Source organism: Eubalaena glacialis, chromosome 6 (genome assembly GCF_028564815.1).
Source record: "Eubalaena glacialis isolate mEubGla1 chromosome 6, mEubGla1.1.hap2.+ XY, whole genome shotgun sequence".
NCBI classification, from domain to species: Eukaryota; Metazoa; Chordata; class Mammalia; order Artiodactyla; family Balaenidae; genus Eubalaena; species Eubalaena glacialis.
The window spans coordinates 83,497,752-83,525,013 of record NC_083721.1 but is presented as its reverse complement, the minus strand read 5'-3'; the positions used below and the strand labels follow the sequence as shown (position 1 = coordinate 83,525,013).

The 27,262-nt window shown below is 45.9% G+C and overlaps 2 protein-coding genes across 8 annotated transcripts in view; one reads left to right on the top strand and one right to left on the bottom strand.

The window, feature by feature from the left end:
* VPS8 (VPS8 subunit of CORVET complex) overlaps positions 1–2,051 on the top strand; it is a 295,388-nt gene extending 293,337 nt beyond the window's left edge. For 3 of the 4 annotated variants that reach the window (XM_061194392.1, XM_061194393.1, XM_061194397.1), the window contains one exon: positions 1,318–2,051. In XM_061194392.1, the coding sequence (XP_061050375.1) occupies positions 1,318–1,467 (150 nt within the window). In that variant the 3' untranslated portion in view covers positions 1,468–2,051. The remainder of the gene's footprint in view (positions 1–1,317) is intronic. The other variant, XM_061194394.1, reaches the window with a different exon arrangement.
* Positions 2,052–8,456: 6,405 nt separating this feature from the next.
* The window catches only part of C6H3orf70 (chromosome 6 C3orf70 homolog), a 103,681-nt gene continuing 84,875 nt past the window's right edge, over positions 8,457–27,262 (bottom strand). Inside the window, exons 2-4 of one of the 4 annotated variants that reach the window (XR_009701282.1) lie at positions 13,156–14,176; positions 10,417–10,503; positions 8,457–8,618 (exon numbers count right to left, since the gene is read on the bottom strand). Coding sequence is in view for 1 of the 4 variants with exons in the window: in XM_061193315.1 (XP_061049298.1) it covers positions 13,623–14,176 (554 nt within the window). In the remaining 3 variants the exon portion in view is untranslated. Of the gene's footprint in view, positions 8,619–10,104; positions 10,504–12,509; positions 14,177–27,262 lie in introns of those variants that run through there. The other 3 variants (XR_009701281.1, XR_009701280.1, XM_061193315.1) reach the window with 3 other exon arrangements.

Below are 27,262 nucleotides of genomic sequence, written 5' to 3'. Positions count from 1 at the left end.
TGGATTATTTTAGATAAATTGGCACTTTGAACCAAGGGGCCTTCAGATGTCTCCCCAGTTACCACAGCCACTGGCAGTGAGTTTTCAACAGAAGTGACAGACACGGGTGAGCCTTCTGCCACTATTGCCTGGGTGAGGAGAGAACCCTTGCTAGAGGTTGGAGAACAGCTAGAAGACAGACTACCTGGCAGGGGAGGTGAGGAGAGAGCAGGTGACAGACAAGTTATCTCCAGAGAAGGCAGAACCGTAGGCAGCTCGGCTGAGCAGAAACTGTCCCAGGGACCAGAGTTCGAGTCCCACGCTGCCACTCACCGCTGGGTGACCCAGGGCAAGTAACTTAACTTCTCAGGGCTCTGGGATTTTTACCTAGAGGGTGGTTGTGGAGGATTAGACATAATTCATGTAAAGGACCTCGTATCCTGGTGCCTGGCGCCTAAAAGGCACTCACTCAGGGAAGTTACCTGGAGCTTTTAGAAGTCCCGCAGACTCAGGGCTGCAGCCTGGCACCGAGAGGCTCGCCCTGCTGTGTGTGACGGCTCGGTCCTCCCAGCTGCCCTCTCTCCGGGTGAAGGAGCTTGGGTGTGGCATTCAGCTCTTCTCTGACCATCAAGGGCATCTCAGGGGCTAGGCTGTCAGGCTCTGTACTTTTGCCGAAAGCCTCTCTGAGGTCAAAGGAATGGCCCCACTGAGGGCCCAAGCCTGCTTTCCCAGTGGGCTGCGTTAACACTCTCCCTCCTCAGCAGGCCTCCCAGAGCTGAGCCTGTAACAGAGTGAGGGTAGCGCTGGTGTCGCTGGTGGACCCAGGGCAGCAGGGAGGGCACTTAGAGGAGAAGGTGGCATCTGTGAGCTTGCCTGGAGCCCCTGAGTTTGAAGTGGCAGCTGGGCGTCCACTTGGGGCTGTCCTGGTTACAAAGGAGAGGGGTCGGAGCCAGTGATCGTCATTCATCCCAAGGAGAACCCACCAAGAGGGAGCGTGTGGCGTGAGCTGAGCAGAGAGTGGAGAACCGCGGCTCGGGGTGTGTGTCCACAGGGAGAGAACGGAGGCGACAGGGTCACACACCCGCTGGAGAGGGGACACTCAGAGTGAAGGAGGTTCAGGATCGGACAGCTTCCCCGTGTCAGAAAGTGTCACAGTTTGTTGTGCCCACAGGACTTACCCAGTCCAGCCGCCTCATCATCAAAGGAGGAAATTTAGGCCCTAGCAGATGACGTGAACTTGTGCCAAGTCACTGTTGCCTGTTAGCGAGATGCAGCTCTGGGGTCCACACCCGGGTCTTACCCTCCAGCCTCGGTTGACGTGTGTCCCCTCCTTTGCAGCTGGCTCTGCTTACGGATCTCTCCCAGAAGCGCGGCAGCGAGAGCCGCAGGCCGTTCAGCGGCTCCCAGAGTGGCCCTGCCTTCAACAGCGTCTTCCAGAAGGAGAACTTCCAGCTACAGCTCATACCCCCGCCTGTGACTGAGGACTGAAGACTCTCCCGGGCCTGGACCCCAGAGACCGCCCCAGCAGGTGGGGAGGGCCCCCTCTGACAGGCCTGGCCCCGCTGCCCCCAGGCTCCCGGGCGAGGCCCGAGGGCGAGGCCCGAGGGCGGCTCCATGCCCGCCAGCCCCGGGAGACTCCGGCTCTTCCTGATGTTGCCGCAGCATCAGCACCAGACTGGTTGATTTTGTTTTGCTTATTAAGCAAATGAATGCCATATACCTCTATCCAGTTATTTAAGGAAATGCATCTTGCCTGTTGGGACTTTTTCTCGTTTTCCCTGAAGTGTGGAGAAGAGGCGGAGCTCCTGCAGATGGCGTTTCGAGTCCGGCACAGCCCGTCTCCTCCAGCTGGTGGGCACCACGGAGCGCTGTCACCTCCTGCTGCCGTTGGGACAGGGAACAGCACAGTTGGGAAGAGTGGTTGCCAGGCTGCAGCACAGCTGAAACCTGCGTTGGAGGGAATGAAGGGCCTGCGGGAGCTGGGGCACCTCCCTTTCCATGTGTTTGTGCTTAAACCCATTTGAGTGTAAGATCTGCCATTTCTAACAATAAATGCCTCCTGTTTAAGCCCTGCTGGCTGTCTCACTCTCCGTCTGTCCAGTCATAAAGGACGTTTAGAACTCTTGTTGCCACCATTCAGTTCTGTTAGCTCCAAGTCAAGGACCCTGATTGATTGGGGCAGCCCTGCCTTTATTCCATAAGCAGCTGCGTCACAAGCTCCATCCAGAGTACCAGCCACCCAGGTCCCCCTCTGCCAGGGACCAGGCTGCCAGAGCAGGATTTTTCCATTTCTTGGCCTGGGCACTTCCTGTACGTCATTGAACCAACCACCGCAGGAGCTCACAGCACACGCACAGAGGCTAGCTGTCTGCCTCCCAGGCTCAGGTGCTCCCCGTGTGGTCCCCTCAGGGCCGACCGGGCTCCCAGGGACTGGCTGGCAGGTGCGCAGGGCGAGCCCACCTGTCCAGCTCCGGGCCCAAAGCCCGTGGTGCTCCTACCAGCCAGCCCAGGAACCAGCCAGCGCCTTCTAGGTGCCAGGCACTGTGCTGGGTCCTTTACGTGTGCATCATTTTTAATCCTCCAGAACAGTCCACAGGAAATAGATGTATAAACTAGATACAACTTTTAGTAAAAAATATATCCTGCTTCTGCCACATCCTGGCTGTGATCCTGAACAAGTCACTTAACCTCTCTCAGCTTCAGTTTCTTTATAAAATAAAGCTGCAGTGAAGACTAAATGAGCCAGTACCTGAGAACACGTAGTGCTGGGCAGGCACATGGCAAATGCCCCAGACATGTTAGCTTAGCTCTTATCACAGAACTACCCTCGAGATGGCAGCACAAGCTGCTGCCTCCTGACAGAGGTGCAAGGAGGCCACACTGGGGGACATGGTGGAGCATTAAGTGAAGTGACCACCAACTGGATGGCCCTTGAAGCCACGTGAGAGTCTCCTCAACCCCATTCTACAGATGAGAAAGCTGAGGCTCACACTGAAAAATTTAACTAAGGCGACACACAAGTAGCAAAGCACAGATCTGAACTCAGAACTGATTGATTTCAGAGCCAGTGATGCCACCTCCACAAATTCCATATCAGGTTTCTTGACGAGTCTAAAATTAAGGCCAAAGGGGCTCGACAGTCTCAGAGCAAAATGTGGTGATTGCCTGCCTTCTTCAGTCGACACTCTAAAGGGCCAAGGCAGTTTACTGAGCATCCGAGCCCCTGTTCAAACCAGGGCTGGTAAACACCAGCAAGGCACTCTCCTCCAGCCACTAACCTAGTTGATCATCCCCAAGAGTTCTTTGTCATTCGAGTCACAGCACCACTGAATAAGTGACAGCAGCCGTATACCCAGGTCATGCCTTCTGGATTGGATTGAAGAGCCCTCTTGTCTCATCGAAGGGCAGATGAGAAACCGACTCCAGGGCTGGGCTGTGCTGGGCCCCGGGACATGCAGGCCTGAGCTGGGCCCAGTCCCTGTCCCCTCTCGTGGCACTTAGCACATGTTCTACTCTGCAGTGACGTCGGGTCCCACTTCAGAGCAGTTCCTTAGCAGAGACTTCTCTGGAAATACATCCAGGCTCAGTCAGCGGCCGTGGTTCTGCTGACATGGCCACAGGAGCTCACTGAGGGGGTGGGGGCTCCCAGGATGGAAGAGCAGCAGCTCTGAGCACTCACTTCCAGCCCCGGTGCTGAGCTCCAGCTGCTCTTCCAGGTCACGTGCCCACCCCTGGGCTGTGACAGGTAGTAAGAGGAAAGATCTGAGGGGGGGGAGGCTCCAGGCACCCGTCAGCTACCATTTGGGGAGGGCAGGTCCCTGGTCTGAGCTGGCTCCTCCCACGCTGAGCCTGGGGGAGGGAGAGGTGGTCCTCTGAAGGGAAATCAGGGCCCTAAGAAGGGAAGGATTCTGATTTGCCAAAACGCAGCAGTGTCCATCACAGCCCCTTTCTTCTTTGTACCTGGCAAACGGTATTTGAAAGGACCATCTGAAAATAGCTCCCAGCTCAGCTGAGTGCCCCACCTCCTGCCATGGGGGGCAAGGAGGGGGATGGAGTCTCACCCAGTTCCCCATAGGAAGCAGATGGGCTGTTGGAAAGAGCCAGTCAGGAGCCCCAGGTTCTAGGCACAGGCCCCACAGGCCCACATGTGAGCTGAGGAAGGCTAGTACTCCTCTGAAAAATAGAGACGCATCTGCTCCATCTACAGCAAAGGTCCAAGTGACGTGGGGGAGATGCTTTGTAAAGGTAACATGTTACCAACCAGAGCCTACCACGGTGAGAGCGGGAGGGCAGTTGTTTGTGGAAGAGGAAAGCCAACCGGGGCCTCATCAATGATGAATGCATCAGTGAATAAATAATTCAGAGCTTTGGGGATCCTTTTAGCAGCAGTATGTTTCCACTCAGCTCTGCCTGCTGAAAATGTTTTTCCAAAGGTCCATCTCCAGAATCAGATGCGTGTGACGTGCCCAGAGCTGCAGGAAAGACCTGGTGTGTCGTCCTCTGGCAGCCCAGGGCGGACCCCAGGTCCCTGCAGAGTCTGAGGGGATTCTGAGCACCTCTGAGCTCCAGAGGGTGGCCCTGACTCATCAGAGGGTTCATCCAGTGGCCCCTCCTCTCAGGGCATCCATGGCCATCTTTCTGCGACCAGCCTCCTCCACACCCCAGTACTCTACGAAGCCTTCCCCACTTCCCCAGGAAAGGGGCAGTTTGACTCACCTTGTTTCCACGCTTGGGTGTTTTCCTGTCTGCCTCCATCACTCCTGAGGGGCGTGACTGTGTCCAGTCCACTCCTGTGTCTTTCACAGCACAGTGCTGAAAGCAGGCTAGCTGCCACCATCTTTTAAGTCTCTTTTTAAAGTAAACTTTTTATGGATAGAAATGTTCACAAACCACATTGCAAATCCGGATTAATTCATGAAGTGAACACACCTGTATAACCAGCACCCAGATCAAGCAAATAGAAATGGCCAGCACCCAGATGTCCCCTGAATTCTCTGTTCATCACCCCACAAGTTAGCCACCATCCTGCCTTCTAACACCATAGTTTTGCCTGTTCTGAACTTCATAAAGTACATTATTTACTCTTTTGGAAGTGGCTTCTTTTACTCCAGTTATGCCTGTGAGACTGCTCCATGTTACTCCTCCTCATTGCTGAACAGTATTCCAGTGTATGAATATACCATAACCGATCCATTCTATCATTAATGGACATCCGGGTTGTTTCCAGTACTGGCTCATTACCGTTCTTCTTCCTGTCTTTTTGGTGGACATATGTATGCATTTCTGTTGGGTATAAACTTAGGAATGATTTTGCAGAGTCAGAGGGTAGGTATAATTAACAGATTTTTGACCATATGCCTGCCTGTGTGAACGAATGAATGTCTACAGCTTCGGGGGCGACAGGGTAGGTAAGACATGCACACCACCCCCTGCACAGTCCCTTCCCCAGCTTTGGTGCACAGGCCCTGACTTCCTGCCTCCTGCCCCAGCCAGGGATGCGTTGGCTCAGGAGCCTGTTGGGATCTGCTGTTAAGCTGCTGGTGGGGATGGGCCTCAGCTTCACACAGGGACACTTCTCAATAACCTAGTGAAGCCAGTAGCCCGTTCCTATCTGACGTCGGTTCCCTCAGAACTCTGTGCTACATGCATCGCAGAGGTCAGAATTTGGTCCCAATAGTCTTGGAGGGCCAGGTCAGGTCCCAGCCCCTAGCAAAGTGGAGGACCTCATGGTTTGCCCAACCCGGCCTCTTCTCTCTCTAGAAGAATGAGTTGGCCCATCATCCTTCAATACTCCCACAATCCACCTCCACCTCCACCTGAGATGCTGACTCGCAACTTCCTCCCTTCATCCTCCCCACTTCTGACCTCTCCATAACCCATTATTCCCTTTCTGAGTGGCTGTATCAGGCGTAACATGGGGCCCAAGTGATTTCCCGTTTGATTCAGGAAACACATTGCAGCTCCAGGAATTCACTGCCTCTCTGTGACTCTTGGATAGGTTGGGGTAAGGATAAATCTTCCGGGAAGAACTGACCTGTTTTGGAACCCCAGTCATCAGAAAGGACCCCAGTGAATTCTAGCTGGACCCACTGATCTTGTGCTGACCTCCTAGTGACCTGTACAGAGATGCCCACTCTAGGCCCCATTCACCTAGGGCCTTGGGTTCCTCAGGAATCCCAAATCCCTGGCGTCCTCCCCATATTCAGTACAGCTTCTAAATCATGCTAGAGTTACCTCTCAATATTCTAGATTCCCAGGAAAAACCGGCTCTGTGGATCCCTATGCAAATCCCAGCCAGGCCTCAGGGAGCCCACCCTCCAGACACAGGGCAGAACCCCACCCCCACCCCAGGTCTTCCCAAGGGCTCCCGGCCTGACTGCATGGCCTCTGAGAGCGTTGTTGTGGATACGCTGGGATGGCTCTTCCAGGTTCTCTGCTGATACCTGGGTGTACCTACATCTGCTTGATGAATTTTGGCATCACAGTTCATACAGGCAGATTCTAAACATGGGGGCAGAAACTCAGTCTACTACATGAGGCCCTTGTGCCCTGGAGTAGGCTGGCCCTGGGAGGCAAGCCTAAGGTGGGTGAGGATTGGTGCTACCACAGGAAGCAGTTGGTATCAAAGGCCCCACTTCAGTGAGGCTGGGAGCAGGAGGAGGCAGAAGCGGCTGACACCAAAAGTGCTAAGATCTGAGGCCAGTTCTCAAGAGAGTTCTTAGATCCAGGGCCGCTTCTGAGCCAGAGGCAGCATCCGGGTCTCAAGCCAGACCCAGGACAAGGTCAAGCCAGGCTGGGCAGAATCCAGAGCACTTGACAACAAGGGCAGCACCAGGTGATGCCCGGAAGGCTGGGCTGTGGCTCCTGGATGCCCCCACCTAGAGCCAGGGCTGGGGAGTGAGGACCGCAGTGGATGGCCTCGGGGCCCCAGGTGTGGGGAGGAGAGAAAGGCAGGTGAGGGAGAGCAGCAGGAGAGGGCAGGTGTGACTGCAAGGGCTCAACAAGTGAGGGGGTAACACCGGCTGGATTTGGCATCAACAGAATTTTGGAGCTCTGGCCCCGCTACTTACCTGCCAATTAAGAGTGACTCACCTGCCTTTACTGTTGACTTAGCTCTTGGATGCTTCAGCCATAAACTCATGAAATTATCCTGTCCTGCCTGTCACGCAGAATTGCTGGGCTTGGCAGGTAAGGTGACATCTGGGGAAATGCTTGCTAAGTCCCCCTTCAGATGCTGTGGGGCTTCGAGGACCCACAATGCTGCACTTTCTGTCATCACCTTACAGTGACGCTCCAGATCTCCTTCTTGGGATAAATCCTCTGGGATTGTACACTAGGTGACAGGCTAGTTGTCAAAGAGAACTAAGATGTCCCACCAGAGCCCAAGCTTTCTGGTCTCCCATCTCCAAATTCACACACACGGTTTCAGACTGGGGACTGAGAAGGACAATGAGAAACAAATCCTTTCTTTTCTCCAACTCACTGGCCCAAGACCCTTCCAGCCATGGTTGGAGGCCTGGACTGGGGTCAGTCCTCGGGGAGGCCGGGTGGTTCCAGGACACACAGTCTGCAGTCCGGCCTTTAGTAGCCCCTCCCCCAAGTGGGTGAGTGGGTGCAACGCTGCCCAGACGCGAAGGCTCCCCACTTCCTCCCACAAACCTGCAGTGCCAGGCTCCACCTGAACTCACTAGCTTCAAAACAGCTTACAGGGTTTGTTTCTGATTATAAAAGTAACACCAATTCATTTAGAAAACTAGGAAAATTCCAAAAAGCAAACAAAAACACTGTTAATATCTAGGCATATTTACCCTTACCCGCCTGGTTTCTGAAGAATTCCACCTGACTTCTAATTGCTCCTCCTGACCCTACTGCAGCGAGCCTGAGTCCCGAGGTCCTGTCTTACCCCTTCCTTCAGCACAGAACTGGAGTGGGACACCAAGAGTTAAAGGCATTACCAATTCCCAGCGATTGAAATGTAGTAAGGATGAGATGCTAAATTAAAGTTTATTGCAGAATAAACGTGTGTGTAGTCAGCATCTGTAAGATGCTACAATGAGATGCTTTCTACAACTTGGCAATACAATCGTGTAGAGAGTTAAATTAGTAGAATGCACACTTAGTTAATGAGATTAGCTGTCTGCAGAAGTCCGTTTAAAAGACAAGTTATCTTTTGTGAAGGCAGAAAGAGTTAGCCTAGACTCATGATTAAACATAGAAGAAGCAATGGCCACATCAAAGCACTGAGATACCTGCAGAAAGATGCTGCACGCACGTGCGCGTGTGTATGTGTTGGGGGGAGGTCCATGTGGAGCACAGAACAGGGAGGGAGGGAGAAGCCTGGTGGTGTCTGGGTGAGGAAGGCGTCTTCTTGGTCACGGACAGGAAGGGGGCACCCTCTGCTCTCCTCCCCACTATGGGCCTCCTGGCTCAGCCTCCATGGCCCCTGAGGGTGGGAAGGGCTACAGGAGGATGCAACACAGGAAAAGGGCCAAGAGTATGAGCTCCACGGCCAAGGTGACAGTTCAAACATGACTCCCACTTACTTACAAGCTGTGCCACTCTGGACAAAAATGTTTTCTTTCTTGAGCCCTTTTCCTGATTTGTGAAGTGAGGATGCTGAAGTCTCCTTCAGAGGGCTGCTGTGAGGAATACTCAGAGAAAGCAGGAAGGCAGCTGTTAAGCTATCATTATTAACATAAACAATGGTATTATTTCTATTACTGATAAGCAAATTTGTTTAGCACTCCCCATGAGGTTATTCAATAAAAGCCAACCCCAAAGCTGTTCTTTTCTTGGTGTGAATATAAAAATTAAGCTCCTGGACCTGCCACGCTGAGGCTTGGACCCTCAGCCTTGGTGACCTAGTGACTGCACCCCCGAGGCTCAGCAGGGCAGCGGCCTCCCTGGATCCAACTTGCAGTCAGAACTGTCTTACATGGAATGTATGAACCGAACACATAGCTTATAGCGTTGTGTGAAATAAATACCGTTTGTGGGGGAATGTAATTTTTATTTGTATAAACCTAATGCAGCCAACAAAAAAGTTCTTATTGTAAAGGGTTCTGGGAATTATCGCGAGTGGTGACCGTGAGTGTACAGTATGCATGATAATAATTACCTGCACTAAGGGTTTGTAAAATTTAAATGGAATAATGATGTAAACCACTTATTTCCTAGCACAAAGTAAGCACTGGATATAAATGTTTCACATTTTGCAAATGGGGGCTTTTGTTTTTGTTTCGTTAGGCTCACATTGTGTTATTATTTAAATCAGACAGAACCTCTCTAAAGGGGGGTGGAGAGGGAGGATATTCCAAAATTCAAAATATCGTATTTGTGCTGGTAAAAAAGAAAAAAATCACATTTATTTTACAAGGTAGTATTTTCCTAAAGTATTATACAGAGAGGAAAGTTGAGCTGTTTGTAGGAAAACAGAATATAATTTTAGGAAATTACAGACGGATCAACATTGTGCTTAAAACTTTAAAACAGACAGGTTTTAAAAAATCACACAGTGAGTATTACAAGGTGCGAACAGCCTTAAAAGTACACATGAACACGATGATATGGAAGCTCAGCATTAAAACTGCTACTGATGATGTGCTTTCAGACTTGTTCAGACTATTAAGAGAGAACTGCTTCAGCCTTAATAGAAAGAACTCAAAGCACAAACAGAAACGCAGCCCTTTCCCATACAGTCAACTCTCAATTATCCATGACAACGAAAGGGAGCAGTGACATAAGAAATTTTCTAAAGATAAATAATTCCAAACTTAGTTTTGAGAAGTGCCCCTGTACTTATGTTTGGATGTGAGAAGCACTGACATCCCTGGAAGTGACAGCACTGATAAAGTGCGGAAACGCCCACTTCTTTCTCCCCACCTCAACGGGAAGAGACACAAGCACACGACAGAAAAGCCCAAAATACAACTGGCCTCCTTAATGTGCTCACACCTCCTCTGGAGAGGGGAGTAGGAAAGAAAACCCACGAAAACTTTGTTTTCCTCATGTAAAAATCCAAAACATGTCAACAAAATTTTGCAAACAAGATGGACTAATCAAGTGTTGACTGTATAAATATTATTTTAACTTGTGCTTTTTTTTTTTCTTGCCTAGAAGTATTTATACCACCAAAAGTATCTGGAATTTTTTTTTTTTTTTTTTTTTGCATCTGGATATTTTGACAGCTTTCTAAATTACCTGGTTGCATCCTATTGCCCAAGTAGAGAAATTTTGCATAAAAGGAGTTTATGATCGCCCCAAAAGAACTTTGATGTTTCAAATAGGCCAGGAAGTAGAGATTAAGAAATAAAACCACCACTCCCAAGATAAAATCAAATCCTAGATCAAATCCAAAAAGTACCTCAGGAAAACAACTTCATGGTTTTGTTCTGGTTTTGGTGATTTTATTTTCTGTTTCATTTTGTACTGTATTACCTTGAACTAGAGGTCTTCCCCTTCCAGGAAAGCATCTGTTTTTCTTCAGGGTTTTCCTCAAATTTGCATTTCAAATCTTGAAAATACCTAGGTTTGATTGTAAAGCTTCAGTTGTTAATGTACCAAACAGTTATAACGACAAAAGCATTTTAATTGCTTTGTCATTTCTCAGAAAAGTCATGAACACGCGTGAAACTTGAAAATTCTAAAAGAAATCTTGGTTAGATAAGAAAGCTAAATTCCACACAGCACTTACTTTGTATGTTCTACCTAACAGCTTTCACACCAACTTTCAAAAAGTGGAATGGTGCCAGTTTTTGATAAAAGCCCAAGAAAGCAGTTTTTCCACCCACACAGCCCAACTCTTTTCCCCAAGTGAGCAAAGGTCCAAATGATAAAGCTTTCATATCTCTCAATGTACAAGTATTAATCAAAAACCTATTTAACATGACTGTGTTCTATGTCTATAGTACACACTGCAGTCTAAACATTTTCTAAAAGTGCCTATAAATATGCTTATACAAATGAGCAATACAGTATCAGGATTACAGAGAAATTCTTTCATATAATACAGAACAGAATAGGCCTAGAATTTAAGTTGAAACTATGTATTTTTATATCCTTATCAGTTGTTTTTGGAATGCAAGCATTAGAGAAACAATTCTGGTTCAATCATATATGATTTTCAGATAATTATTAAGAGTGCTAGGACAAAAAAAAGAATTCTTGTTTGTGCTTATTTAGAAAAGGCTACTTTGAGATCCAGTATCATCTGATATTTAGAATCCAGTGGAACATCTCCAGTTCTATAAAATAGATAGAAGTGAATCTTAGTTTTTAATTATAAAGAGTTTGTGCAAACATTTAAAGTGATTATCAACTAGTCTTAAATCCAAAAATTCCATTAAAATCATGGCTAATCTGAATGGCAGTTCAGGAGTTTAAACAGGAACATAGGCAAAAGTCATAGATATTATCATATAAAGTGCCCAACCCTGACACAGCCAGCCTCAGAAACGTGGCCCTGTGCCCATGGATTCCCATGGCTCTGGAGACCTGGTGGTTGACTCCAATTAGATTAACGGATGGAGGAGAGAACTGATAGGAATGGTGCAGAGACAGAGAGCCTCGTGTTCCCGCCCGGGGTTGCAACAAGCTCACCCAGAGTTAGGTGAAGACAGGACCCTGGCGTCACCCTGGCTGCAGCTGGCCACTCAATCCTGGGTGGTGCTGACAGCCCAAGGCAGGGCTCATCAGCTGTCTGTCCCTAAGCCCCTCTCCGTACACCCTCCTCCGCCACCCTCTCCTGGGCCCCGCTGTACCTGGAGCTCTGCTCACCACCTTCTTGGTTTGACTTGTTGAGTCTTTACGTTTCAGTAAGTGGGAACTTTATGCTGGCTGCATTCTCATCTAGCACAGAAAGTGTTAACACACACTGCTTTCAAAGGAATATGCACACTCTGCTTTCTAAACCCTATGGCTGCTTGGGGCACCTAAATCTAACAAACTCTTCTAGCCAGTCACATGAACTACACATACAACTAGGAAAGCAGGTTCTGCCTGGAGTGATTTGTGAAAGATGCCAAGTGGAGGCTTCAGGGAAGGACACAACAGGCCTCTTCTTATTTCTTAAAATACAATCTAATGTGACACAGAAGATATGTCATGAGATGATGCCATGAGAGCGCGCTCATGGATAGTCAGGGTGTAGGAAGTATTTCTCTAGCTTCAACTTTGACAGTTCTGGTTTCATGTGGGCCATATTTTAAATTTCCTGGATTCTTAACTATGCCTCACAGACGGTATATTTGAAGAAACAGCAGGTAACCGACTCACACGAGAACACCAGTTACAAATGGAGATTAGGAGCAGAATTCTGAAGAGAGCTAAATAAGAAAGAATCATTTACTATTTTACGTGTGCAGGAAAAGAGAATATTTACAACAGCCCATGAATATTACTGTTGTAAAGTGAATGAATATTACACAAAATATTTTCTCCTGACTTAGCGAACTATTTCAACTGTTTTTGCATTGGCATAAAAATCCATGCATCATACTGAATTCTAATCCAGTTCTCACCTAAGCCATCCTAATGCTTCATACAACCAAATGAAGCAGAATTAATCAAACCTATTAGATTCATTCCTAATCCCTAAAGGACTGCTGTCTTTAGCACTTCCATGCTAACTAAAACTATGACTGACTTTTTTTTCTTAAGACATCAGATGTGGCTGCCTCCTAAATATAATACCTATATAACTCCTAAAAGTTTCCCCCAGATTTGAAGAACAATTTTAAAAAGCAGGGATATGTTGGGGAACCCACCCAAGAGGCCAGTTCAAGTGGTACAACATCCCCAGCTAGCCCAGGCCAAGTACACCTCTCCCTCCCTGGGGTTCCCAGGCACTCTGGGTCCCATCACCTGTGTGTGTTACCTCGCCTACTGGACTGTGGTCCCTTCCTGCCGGGAGTCAGGCCTTATTCGCTCTGTATCCCTGAAGAGCGTAGGCACTCAGCTAAAGCTGGGCTGAGCCTGAAACAGAAGGTGGAATCTCTTCTGAAGTGAGGTCTAGCTCAGCCCCAGGTAACGGAGGGATGTGCAGACACTGGCCATAACTAGGGACTGAGCTGGCCTCCAGTAACCTCCCAGAAGTAAGCCAGGGCAGCACTGGCCCAGCCCCAGTGCAGGCGGTGGGGAGACGGGGAAAGGGACAGAATGGCATCAATCAGTGCACACCTTGAGGGGTCACGTGAACCACTTTCCACACGGTACTAGCAGGGTAGGGGTGCTCATCAGCACGCCAAAAGGAACGCCAGAGAGTTGTTCTGCGAAGAACTGGCTATTTATAAAATAGTGTCTTCTTCACTCTGGGTAGCTCCTCAACCTGATCCATGATGCTCTGTGATCATCACTTCATCACATCATTGCTTTCAAAGTTCCCAGTGAAATTAAGGCTGGGTCACAATTCATGACACCAGATGCTACATAAAAAGGAAGTCAAGATACAAAAGAACACCATTTATAAGAAAAAAATGTCTTAATTATAAGACTAATTTAAAAGTGAAGCTAAATCAGCAGACCACTGAACTGGTATGGTTGTTAGAGAGGGGTAGAAAACATCGACTGCATTGGAAAAAGGATCCATCAGACAAAAGTACAAAAGCTCAGCATGGATCAGAGGACGTGGCTTCCTGCCTGGACCCTCACACGGTGGTTTCTATTGTTTCGATCACTTCCAGATCAGACTGCGACGGGGAGAGAAGGCACTCGTCTGGCTCCCAGCTGCTCTCTGGACTGTAATCTTCCTCTGAACTCAGTTCTGCTCCTTCTTCTGTGTCCTCATCACACGACTCCACATAGTGAGCCCCGATTGCATTGATCCCAGAGTCCTCAGAACTTGAGGGAGAAGAGCAGTGATCTGTTTTTGGCGAATTGCTCTCTTTTGATATTAAGGCATCGTGTGCAGAGACCTCCTCGGGGCTAATTTTGTGGGAATGTGGCGCCGGCTGCTTCTGCACATAACACATCTTCCCATTAATACATTTAACCTGATAGTTGTCAATAAAGAGGTCTGAGATCATACAGTACCTTGGTGAATCAGGGGGGAGGGGAGGCTGGAAGACAGATGCGAATTTCAAAAAGTGTTCAGTGAGGGAGACTGAGATCTGAATGGTGTTTGTGGGTTCCCAAGGCTTCGCGGGAATCTCAGTGCTTGGAAGCTGTTCCACAGGGGTCATCGGCTGATACACGTATTTGCCTGTGGGGAACACAAAAAGGCAGCTAAATCTAAGAGTATTACACACGCTACATTAAGGTAGCCATAATGGTTTCTCTCTGAGGACTCAGAATGTTCTTAAAAATATTTCAATAACATCTCAGAAGAAACTAATAATAGAATCGTTCAAAATTGTTATAATCAATTAAAAATACAACACGGTACCATAACATGATGGTGTTTTCATCTAAGAAACTCAACACACTTCACAAATCTTAATTTATATTTGAGTCTCTTTAATGCCTCTGGAATAGGTGGGTGGATACTATCATCCTTATTTTTCAGACAACTTGAAATGATTTACCCGTCATACTAAAATAAAGAATGTCCACGTTATAGTATGGTGAAAACATACTGTAAAATAGTATAATATACCATAAAATTATAATTCCATTTTTATCTTTAATAATTATATGCTAATATAGACATTTAAAATTTATCATCAGGATTATGATAAGACTTTCACTCTTCAGGTTTCTATGTTTTAATCAGAATACACATACACACACACATTTAATAGGTAATGGCCTATAGGATTGTCCTGGTCACCCTCAGCGGCCAGGGTCAGGTGCAGGGTGTGAAATGATCTCTTTCAAGACCCAAAGCTCATCAGTGGCCAAAGCAGGAGATGTTCTCCCTGACACCAATTCCACAAGCACAACCTTAGCCAAGCAGAAGCACAGGCACAGGCAGATGCAGGGGGGTGAACTGCCGGATGTTTCTAGAAAACCAAGAAGCTTATCCCAAACCTTCCCTCTGCCTAAGTGTTTCTCACACAGTTTATGTGGAAGTGAAACCTAACTGGATCTGTTCCTCCTGCATCTCTTTGCTCATTCTCTTTTTCTTCACTCAACAGTTAACAAAGCCTCCCATGTACCAAGTGCTAAGAAAACAGAGATGACAATTGCCCAGTCTGTAAGCCTAAAATGATTTAAAAATAGAAATCTGGAAAAAAAAAAAAACTACAAGTCCCAGAGACAGAAGCCACAAATGTAGGCACCATCTTGGGTTTATTCTTAACGTAGCTGATTTATCAATCAGTCCGTACAGTATCTTCTATACATATTTATGACACTGTTTTTTAACCTCGATGCTATTGCCATTTCAGACCAGATAATCCTTTGTTGAGGGGCTGTGCTATGCACTGTAGGATGTTTAGCAGCATCCTTGGCCTCTACCCACTAGATGCCAGTAGAACCTCCTCCCCAGGCTGACAACCAAAACATCTCCAGATGTTGTCACATATACCTGGAGGCAAAATCGCCCTCGCTGAGAACCACTGATTTATGACCTCCTCATGAGCATCTCTTTGCAGGCAAATCACCCACTGTGCTCTGCTCCCATTTGTTTTAGTTCTTAGATCGAAAATTCTAGGATAGGGATCACATTTGTAAGGAAAACTACCTTAGATTTTTTTAAATAAGTTCATTAAGCCACGGACGAATAGCAATTTTAGATCAGAAATGTGAACAGCAAACTGTGCCACAGATAGTGCAACATCTGATCTATTAAGATCAATCAAGCCTGCCTGTATTTTTTACCTCTGTTTCTTGACTCCTGTACAAAAAAGTAGGCTTAGATGCCACAATTTCTTTGTAACTAAATTACTCTAAAAATACACTCAGCTTCATTCTGGAGTAAGGGAATTCCCCTGGCAGTCCAGCGTTAGAATTCCGCACTCTCATTGCCAAGGGCCCGGGTTCAATCCCTGGTCTGGGAACTAAGATCCCACATGCCACGCGGCACGGCTACAAAAAAAAAGTCATTCTGGAGTAAAATTGTTAAGCCTTTGGTGTCCCAGGTCTGCTTCCAAGCCTGGGCATATTTCACACAAACCTTATGGTCTAACAAAAATACAAGCAAGAAGTGTCATGCCTGCCTGGGAAACAGTTTAAAATATATTGGGTTGGCCAAAAAGTTCGTTCAGTTTTAAGTAAAAATAAAAGACATTTTTCATTTTCACGAAGAACTTTATTGAACACATATTCACTAACCGATCCGACTTTTTGGCCAACCCAATACCAGGTATCTTCAATTCTGTTATCTGTAAAGGAAGGGATTACTCCTTGTCAGGCAAAGTTCAAGCCAGGCAAGCTGTAACAGTTTGGTAGGAACTCTGCAACCAAGCAGAGGGGCAAAAAAGGCAGACTTTCAAGCCTCCCCTCTGATCTGTCAGCCCCAGGATTAGAGAAAGATGAGTCTGGGCAGGGGACAGAAAAGGAACTGGGAGAATTTAGGGGACTACTCCCTTCTGTCCACAGAGTGGTGAACAAAACATCTGGAACGGAGGTTTGGTTTTTTCTCTTCTTGGGTGGTAGACTGGTTGTTACTGAGTTCAGGAGGCTATGGATGGCAGGCGCTCAAGAAATGCTTGTCGCAGATGCTGATTAAGCTCATTCTGGCCCAAGTAACCTATGGTTTAGTTACCCACTGGTCACCGCATAAGAGGTTCCTGAGACCCAGAGGGATCAGGGCTTTATCTAGTCCAAAGGTGGAGAGGATCCTGCAGTCTGACTTTGGGCCTTCTCTGACCAGCCTCTCCTACTCTCACATAACCCCCCTTGCTGCACCCACTCCCTTACCTGCCTTTGTGCTTCTTAATTTGCTTTTTCTCTTCTTCTCAGTTGTTCTACCTCTTACTTTCCTCTCTCCTCCAAAGCACCATTTTTCTTTCTTGAAGTGTAGTAAAAGTAAGAGACATGCAGCTTGGAGAGAAAGGTATGCTAAATTCCAGATTACATTTTCTTCTACCAGTTACACCTATTAAACATACTATTCAGAGCTAGAGTGACAGCCTGTTATCTGGTGACACTGAGATACAGATGCAAAGAGGAAGTCAGGGAAGAGAAAAGTAATAAAGATGGCCAGATGAGAAACACAGTTTAGTAAACATCTTTTAAATATCAATGATTATATAATACTATATTGTTTGATTTGCTCATAAACATAGAAATAATAAAACAAACTTATATCAAGGATTTAGTTTTGTAAAGAGTCCAGAGGGGGGACTTCCCTGGGGGCATAGTGGTTAAGAATCTGCCTGCCAATGCAGGGGACACGGGTTCGAGCCCTGGTCCGGGAAGATCCCACATGCCGCGGAGCAACTAAGCCCGTGCACCACAACTACTGAGCCTGCGCTCTAGAGCCTGCGAACCACAACTACTGAGCCCACATGCCACAACTACTGAAGCCTGTGCGCCTAGAGCCCATGCTCTGCAACAAGAGAAGCCACCTCAGTGAGAAGCTGGCACACCACAACAAAGAGTAGCCCCCACTCGTTGCAACTAGAGAAAGCCCGCGTGCAGCAACAAAGACCCAACGCGGCCAAAAATAAATTTAAAATAAATAAATAAATTAAAATGTGGTGTTTGTCTAGGTTTCCCCACTGTAAAGTTAGTATTTTTCTCTCTATAATATTAAGTATCTTGTGAAGAGATATTTTGAGAGTATGCAAACATCCTGTTTCTCATCATACCACCATCTACTAATTTTAGCATGCACAGGTGGATGTGGTCTGCAACAATCACTACTGTGGTATTTGCCAAATAGTGATTTTCTATTTACATCATTCCTTCTATATTTATTAATTAGAATTCTATCTAAGCAGGAGCTGCTCCTTCTCCCTCATTTATTTATGTATTCAATTATTTACTGATAGAAGCATGGACTCATAGATATTTATTTTATTCTAGGGATTGTAATCCTTTACTACTGCTATTTATTTTGTTGCTCAAATTGTCCCAGACTTAGCTCTTGGGAGCTCCTTTAAGTTACCCCTGTGTCATTTCAACATGCCCCATATTTTTGTGACGACTTCCTCACGTTCTGGCATCATAAGAGGTTACTGGCTTATCCTGTACTTCCCCTGCCCCAGTCCAGGAATCAGCCATTTCTCCAAGGAGCCCTAGCTCCTTTCTCACGAACTTACACATTCTTAAGCTTATTCTCAAAATACTCCTGTGAAGTAGAATCTTAGTTTGCTAATGACTCATTCAGCCACTCACAAAATTCATCCATACGAAAGTGAAGACTACACCTCATTACACTACTTAACACCCATCTTTAAAAATAATATAAAAATTAAAAATAAACTTCATAAACCCATTAATTTATCTGGAATCTTTTTCAACGGAGCTCAAATCACATTCTCAATAATGAAACTGACTAATCACAATAGGTTTTTGTGATCACTAAGTGAAAAATAAATTTCATGTATTCACGTTTCTTTTCAGGAAAGCTGGTTCAACACGTCAGGTATTTCTCAACTAAAGGCCAATCAAAACCACTAACTAAGTAACTTACACTATTCTTTTAAAGTCTTGGTTCATAATTTTTCTGATCGTTCTTCCCCAATGGTGTTTAGCAACAATATGTAGTACATACTGTTTTTTTGTTTTTGTTTTTTAACATCTTTATTGGAGTATAATTGCTTTACAATGGTTAGTTTCTGCTGTATAACAAAGTGAATCAGTTATACGCATACATATATCCCCATATCCCCTCCCTCTTGCGTCTCCCTCCCACCCTCCCTATCCCACCCCTCTAGGTGGTCACAAAGCACTGAGCTGATCTCCCTGTGCTATGCGGCTGCTTCCCACTAGCTATCCATTTTACATTTGGTAGTGTATATATGTCCATGCCACTCTCTCACTTCGTCCCAGCTTACCCTTCCCCCTCCCCTGTCCTCAAGTCCATTCTCTAGTAGGTCTGTGCAGACCTACATACTGTTTTCACCATGCCTCTATGAGACACTAAAAAAGATTTATGTTTTCATCCTGGTGGAAAGAAGGAAGGGACAGAGGGAGAGAGGGGAGACTTAATTACTTTCTCAAGCTCATGTAATAAGGCAGAGGTCAGTTCTAGAGCCCAAGCCCTGAGACATCCTATGTTCATTCTTCATGAGAGTACTCATTACTTAATTAATAAGATTTATCTAATGCTCTTATTAGTTTACACTACCATTCTCTGCCATTAACTTCAGCTAATATTCCAATCTGTAGCACAATTGTACATACATAGTAGATACATTCCCTAGTAGGAGTCTCTTTCTTTTGGTTGTAGAGCACAAAGGGAAGGCGGGTGGGGACAAACATAGAAAATGATTTGAAAATGATTTATGTGGCCCCTTAAGCTATTGTATGCACTTTGTTAAACTAGTTTTTAGGATCAGTTGTGCATTTTGATTTTTAAAAAAGATCCTCTGGAGGGGAATGAGCTTTTTGCTTTTACAGATAGTTTTATGACTGTTAAATGTGTGTCCCCTTGACACATGAACTACACTGCTCTCAGGGAATGCAAAGTTATTTTAAAATTAGCCTAAGCAAAATATAATTAAAAAGGTAAATCTACTGAAAAAAACTGAGTGGCCTAAGGGAAACTGCATGCACAGTTCAGTTCTTTGATTTTATATAGTGAATCACAAGTATGCTTATTTTAGTCCCAAGGGCATTCATTATATTGAAAATAATATTAAATATTCTTATTCAGCTATTTCTGCAATGTATATTATTTACTTAGTTGAGTAGCATATCACGAACTAAAAGCAAAAGAACCTAACATTTATTATAACCAATAGTTTTTGTGGTCTTACCCTCTACCACCCTGCTCCACTGGCAGTAATATACCAATATTTTTGTACTTCAATCTATGAGAACAATAAAGTTCATACATTGCTCAGTACATTGAAGTCCCCAATCAGAAATGTATGCAAGATCCTAATTTCTTCATTTTTCAAATCGTGTAACCTTTAGTGAGGAGGAACATATTAATGTAAAGCAAAACCTTAGTGAGACAGAGCACCAGAGCATGGTTTATTTACTCAGTTAACAAATATTTATTGACTGTTTACCATGTTTATACTACTAAATCAGATGCTGTGGGGAAATAAAAAGTACAATGTGTAGTCATGCTTCAAGGAGCTTCCAGTCAAACTGCAGGGAGAAGATAAAAAATAAAGTAAAAATAAAACACCAGTTGAGCAAAACTGTAAGTATACAAGGGCATTCACCAAGCAGCGGAATAGGGTTCCAGGCTTCACAGGTACCTGGCTGTTAAAAGACACACACCTGTGGAGTAGCAAGCGGAACTGCTCCAGGCCAGCTGCAGAGCCAGAATGTGTCAGCAGGCATGTGGGATTCACAGAGTCGACCAAGAGAGCAAAGGAGGATAAAGTTTGTGAGGAAGACAGAGGCTGGACGGGGCTTAGAATGCAAGGCCAAAGTGTTCGTGTTTTGCTAACAATGGGGAACCACTGCAGATTACTGAGGAGGCAAGTAATAACAATAAAAGAGGGATTTCAGAGAATTTAGTCTGGTAAAGATGTGCAGAGGGACTGGAAAGAGAAGAGATGGGGGTTAAGGGGAGGCTATTACAGGTTTTCAAGCATGACATTCTGATCTGACTAAAGTCACCTGGCTCAGTAGAGGAAGGAACACAAGAGACATTCCCAGGAAGGTGGCAGATCCTGGGGGTTCAGGGCAAGGACTGGGGCTACGAACTGGCTGTCCGACCTTTATCAAATTAGCAGTCCCATGCTTTCCATTTCCTCAGGGTAAAGTGGTCAGTGCTATCTTTTAAAGCACTGACTCAATGCCTGGCATATTGTAAAATTCTATTATTGGTGTTGCTTATAGAAGACAGGAGCTGCCTGCAGGTCTCCAAGCCCATCTAGAGGCTTCCCAGCTTTGCCTTTCTACTCACTTCCATTTCTATCTGCTCCTCTCACGGGATGGGCACAGATAAAGCTGGTCTAAAGCACAAATCAGACTTCGACAATCAAGCTACCACCCTCTCCCAGTTGGTTTTACACTCAGATCTGGAGTTAAGTCAAACTGGTAAGAGGGGGAATGGAGGAGGTGGAGGAAGTACCACGGAGCAGCCTGTGCAGGGCAGGAGCCCTCACCAACAGACCTCTACAGTTTGCACTGCTCTGGGCCACAATTTTGACACCCTGAAGTAGGGCAGCCAGTAGAGTGAGGCCTGCCTTAAAAATAACATTTCTAAAAGTGCCATAAACCAACGAGAGAGAGAAGCTGTTCACCACATTTACCAAGTCAGAGTAGCCAATGTGAAGAGAGACATGATGAAGCCTCTATCCTTTTTTAAACCATGTTTAGTCCTACCTGAAGCCAAGTCTTCTGGTTTGAGGGACAGATACATGTAAAAAAAAAAAAATGTGTATTTTAATAAGTAACTACCACTGAAAAACTAGGAGTAAAGTGTAAAATGCATCCCTCTTACGATCCAATTTGGGTCACAAAAACATCTGTAAGCACCACAAGAAGAAAGAGAAGTATTAAGTTGTGGGGTATACACTATATAAGGTGCAGGAGCCCAGAAAAAGTGAGGGCCGGAAGGGCTAAGAAGAGGCTCCCAAGAAATGAATATAAACTTAAGAAGAGCTAGGACTTGGACAAAAGAAAGTAAAGTGGCAGGCTTTGTGCAAAATCCAGAGGTGGAAGTAGTGTGGGCTGTCTCAGGGGCAGTGGGGTAAACAGCCTTACTGGAACAGAGGGTCTCCTGCCACGAAATCAGTCTCATCACAGATAATCTAGAAAGAGAGCAAGACCCTTCCCTTGCCTAAGGAGACTGGATACCATAAGAGCCACTCTGCTGAATAAACTGGCACAATGGAACTCCTTGAACTTGTAGACACAGACAATTCCAGTTGGGAAAGAGCCCCTTGTAGGGCCAGAGAGTTCGGAAACATCCAATAGGTAAGTCTGGCTAAAACAAGCCATAGTTTTAAAAAAAAAAAAAAGGGCAGAGAATGAGAACTCTCTTAGGCTTCCAGTTCCTTTTAGGGGGCCAAATAAGGGTTTCATGGAGCGAATATCTCTACCTCTTTATCCTTAATCTCAGAAGTCCTATTTATCCACCGGGAGCTGTTCTGTAGAGCTGGTTTTAATACAGTAATTGGTTAGAAAAGGATGGCTGAGGGAGTCTTCTAAGGATGGTTGACTGAGGATGAGATGAAGCATGAAAAACCATATGTTCAGAAAGAAAAGGATGGCTGCTGACAGAGCACACAGAGACTCAACCACTGTGTATTAAGTATCTGCACTTTGCAGTACAGGAAAACATTGGGAGAGAAGCCTGATGGAGGGAAAGAGGAATAAGTGAAAAGTGGCTGATTATGGATCACTGCAAGGTAAAAAAAGCTGTATGAGTACCACCCCTTTTTTGTCTGAAGATGGATGACGACGATGATAGTCATTACCTTTGATTTCTTTATAACAAGCCTTGACCTTATTGGCATTTTATTAAACCATCTCAGCCTCCTACCTTCCTCTGCAAAAATCAATAGTGGATGGGCTGAGTTACCAGACTAGCCAACAGATTTCTAAAACTTCAATTAGAAAAAATTTGAGAACAAAGAAACTCCCTATGGGAGGGAGCACAAGTGGAGACCGAGAACATGAAGACTCTGGCACAGTTTTCTGCCATTCCACTAACACACAGCTGTGTAGTTCTACAGATCCCAAATAAGTTATTAGCAGCCATTAATCCAATGGGCAGATAATCGTGACAGTCTAAAACTAAGGGAAGTAGTACAAGACATCTGTCACATTCATCTATTGATCTAGGAATAAAAAGTTCAGAAAATTCACAAGAAAAGGATGCTAACCAGTCAACCTGATCTAAGAAAATTAAGATCTTGAACCATCTGTGCTTTTCACAGGGGCTCAGTAGATATTTACTGAATATAAAACAATACATTTTTTTTGTTAAAGGTTATTTTTGTAAGGAACATGTCTGTATGTTAGTCAAGAACCTCATTTTTAAATTTATACAAACCAGTATGGCATTCTGGAGCTTTATTTTTTTATTAATCAGTCACAACAATAATAAAACACATTCTAAGTATCAATGAGATATAATTTAAAATCAAATTATTAACATTTATATACAAAAATTTGTATTTCCCAATAGAATGAAAGAAAATATATTCACGTTTTTTCTTTAATCAGTTGTTATAATTACCTCTCATTTCTCTTGGACCTGTGATTAGGCCAGCCAACTTTAAAATCAGTGCCACTGGGGAAATCCAGAGTTAGGGGTAAGAACTTACAAATTTACTACTTACAGCTAAATAGCATCTCTACTTAACTATTCATTTAACTACTCTTGAATGGGGACAAGGAGGCTCAGATGATGGCACCAAAACTCAACTTGGAGATCTGTTCTTAGACTACCTCTCTTCATCATAATAGCTGGGTTGTAAAATATATGGACAAAGTCACTTCACAGTTGACACTAAGCAGTAAAGAGGAAAAAGGGGCCCAGATTATTATGAGATTATAAATATGCTAGTATCAACTAATGCCTCTCAACTCCAAATTTTCCTTTCAATATATGTTCAGCCACAGTGAACAGAATTCCTTTAAACATTTTTCTTCTACACTGAACAAGATGCTAAATTTCTCAGTAGAGAGCACTAGAGGGACACTACAAGAGGAAGGGGCTCTCATGTTTGCTGCACACAGGCTGGGGTGGGGGGGAATGAAATCTGCTGGAGGTCTGCCCCAGCCGTGAACCCAGAATGTACGGTTCCTTGGCAAACTTGCGGTTTTGGCCTGGCCTGGTGATAGCCTTCCCATGGCCCTCTCCACATGCAAACCAGCGTTCTGAAGGCCTTCTGCCTACATCATTCCCTCCTGCCTACCCAAGCCTATGCCACCTTTGCATACCCACGCCCTTAACTGCTCATTGCCCATGCCTTCCTGCGCAAAGGGCTGCTTTTCCAAAGGGCTGCTTCCCACGTGCCCAGCAAATTCAAAACAGTACAGCCTGGGCAAAGAGGCAAGCTTCTCTGCTATTCTGTGGGCTGAACTACACTTTCTCCAACAAGTTTTGAACCCCAGTCTTGGGGAGGGGGAATTCCTTGCACCTTTGTCCTTCCTGGGTATATATACTCCCTCAGCTCAAAGGAAACACACAGAATTTCCTTATATCTTTTGGTCACTTATTTCTTAGAGTTTAACAATTCTTTGTTTGTTTATTTATTTATTTATTTATTTATTTACTTTGCCTGCATTGGGTCTTTGTTGCTGCACACAGGCTTTCTCTAGTTGCGGTGAGCGGGGACTACTCTTCGTTGTGGTGTGAGTGTTTCTCATTGCGGTAGCTTCTCTTGTTGCAGAGCACAGGCTCTAGGAACGCGGGCTTCCATAGGTGCAGCACACAGGCTCAGCAGTTGTGGCTCGTGGGCTCCAGAGCGCAGGCTCAGTAATTGTGGCGCACAGGCTAAGCTGCTCTGCGGCATGTGGGATCTTCCCAGAACAGGGCTCGAAACCGTGTCCCCTGCATTGGCAGGCGGATTCTTAACCACTGCACCACCAGGAAAGTCCAACAATTCCTTATATTAAACTTCCCCTGTGTAACCTACTACATGGTTTCCATCTCCTGATTGGATGTAAATTGATTCAATGACCAAGGTCAAAGTGTGGGATTTCCTGTAGGACAGGGGTCCCCAACCCCCGGGCCGCGGGGGAACCAGGCCACACAGCAGGAGGTGAGCGGCTGGCGAGCAAGCAAAGCTTCATCTGCCACTCCTCATGGCTCGCATTACCACCTGAACCATCGCTCGCATTACCGCCTGAACCTTCCCTCCCACCCCCGTCCATGGAAAAATAGTCTTCCACGAAACTGGTCCCTGGTGCCAAAAAGGTTAGGGACCGCTGCTGTAGGTGGTACTGCCTGATCTGTCTACTGAGAATGCTTTAATGTAAGTATTATATTAAAAAATTAAGTAGTTTATATATTTGGAGCCTAGACTAAGACATTAAATCTTATGAATTAAAATATTAATCCTTTAGATGTTTAAAACTAGGCAAACTGATAAACAATTAAGTTTAATATTAACAGAGAACAATTTTAGAAGAATGCATTCTAAAACTTATTTTTAAAAGAACATTGTTCGAGGGAGACCTTCAAGATGGCAGAGGAGTAAGACGTGGAGATCACCTTCCTCCCCACAAATGAATCAAAAATACATCAACATGTGGAACAACTCCTACAGAACGCCTACTGAACACTGGCAGAAGACCTCAGACTTCCCAAAAGGCAAGAAACTCCCCACGTACCTGGGTAGGGCAAAAGAAAAACGAAAAATCAGAGACAAAAGAATAGGGTCGGGACCTGCACCTCTGGGAGGGAGCTGTGAAGGAGGAAGTTTCCACACGCTAGAAAGCCCCTTCACTGGCAGAGACACGGAGTGGCAGGGGGGAAGCTCTGGAGCCACAGAGCAGAGCCCAGCAACAGGGGTGCAGATGGCAAAGCAGAGAGATTCCCACACAGAGGATCGGTGCCGACAGCACTCACCAGCCTGAGAGGCTTGTCTGCTCACCCACCGGGACGGGTGGGGGCTGGGAGCTGAGGCTGGGGCTTCGGAGGTCAGACCCCAGGGAGAGCACAGGGGTTGGCTGCGTGAAAACAGCCTGAAGGGGGCTAGTGTGCCACAGCTAGTGGTGGGGGAGTCCAGGGAAAAGTCTGGACCTGCCTAAGAGGCAAGAGACCATTGTTTCAGGGTGCGAGAGGAGAGGGGATTCAGAGCACCACCTAAACAAGCTCCAGAGATGGGCGCAAGCCACGTCTATCAGCTCAGACCCCAGAGACAGGCGTGAAATGCTAAGGGTGCTGCTGCAGCCACCATGAACCCTGTGTGCAAGCACAGGTCACTACCTACACACCCCTCCCAGGAGCCTGTGCAGCCTGCCACTGTCAGGGTCCCAAGATCCAGGGACAACTTCGCGGGGGAACACACAGCATGCCTCAGGCTGTTGCAATGTCATGCCAGCCTCTGCCGCTGCAGGCTCGCCCCATATTCCAATTATGACTACTGTACCCCTCCCTCTCCCCGGCCTGAGTGAGCCAGACCCCCTAATCAGCCGCTGCTTTAACCCCGTCCTGTCTGGGCGGGCACAGGTGCCTGAGGGCAACTTACACGCAGAGGCGGGGCCAAAACCAAAGCTGAACCCCAGGAGCTGTGCAAAAAAAAGAAGAAAAAGGAAAATTTCTCTGTGCAGCCTCAGGAGCAGCGAATTAAATCCCCACAATCAACTTGATGAACGCTGCATCTGTGGAACACCTGAATAGACAACGAATCCTCCCAAAATTGAGGTGGTGGACTTTGGGAGCAACTGTAGACGTGGGGTTTGCTTTCTGCATCTGATTTGTTTCTGATTTTTATGTTTATCTTAGTTTACTTTTTAGTGCTTGTTATCATTCATTGGTGGATTCTTTTTTCTATTTTCTATTTTTTACAATTTTTTTTCCTTTTTTCTCTTTTTGTGATTGTGTATGTGTATGTTTCTTTGTGTGATTTTGTCTGTTTAAGGTTTGCTTTTACCATTTGTCTTAGGGTTTTGACTGTTCTTTTTTCTTTCTTTATTTTTGTTGTTGTTGTTTGTTTGTTTGTTTTCTTTTTATGAGTGTGTGTGTGTATGTTTCTTTGTGTGATTTTTGTCTGTTTAGTCTTGCTTTTACCATTTGGTTTGGGGTCCTATCTGTTCGTTTTTTTGTTTTGTTGGGGTTTTTTTTCCTTTTCTTCCAAGCTGTATGGCTTGCAGGGTCTTGGTGCTCCGGCCGGGTGTCAAGCCTGAGCCTCTGAGGTGGCAGAGCCTAGTCCAGGACATTGGTCCACCAGAGACCTCCCAGCCCCACGTAATATCAATCGGCAAGAGCTCTCCCAGAGATCTCCATCTCAACGCTAAGACCCAGCTCCACCCAGCGGCCAGCAAGCTCCAGGGCTGGACGCCCCATGCCAAACAACTAGCAAAAGAGGAACACAACCCCACCCATTAGCAGAGAGGCTACCTAAAGTATTACTAAGTCCCCAGACGCCCCTAAACACACCACCGGAAGCAGCCCTGCCCATCAGAAGGACAAGATCCATGCCCATCCACCAGAACACAGGCACCAGTCCCCTCCACAAGAAAGCCTACAAAAGCCACTGAACCAACCTCATCCACTAGAGGCAGACACCAAAAACAATGGGAACTACGAACCTGCAGCCTGTGAAAAGGAGACCCCAAACACAGTAAGTTATACAAAATGAGAAGACAGAGA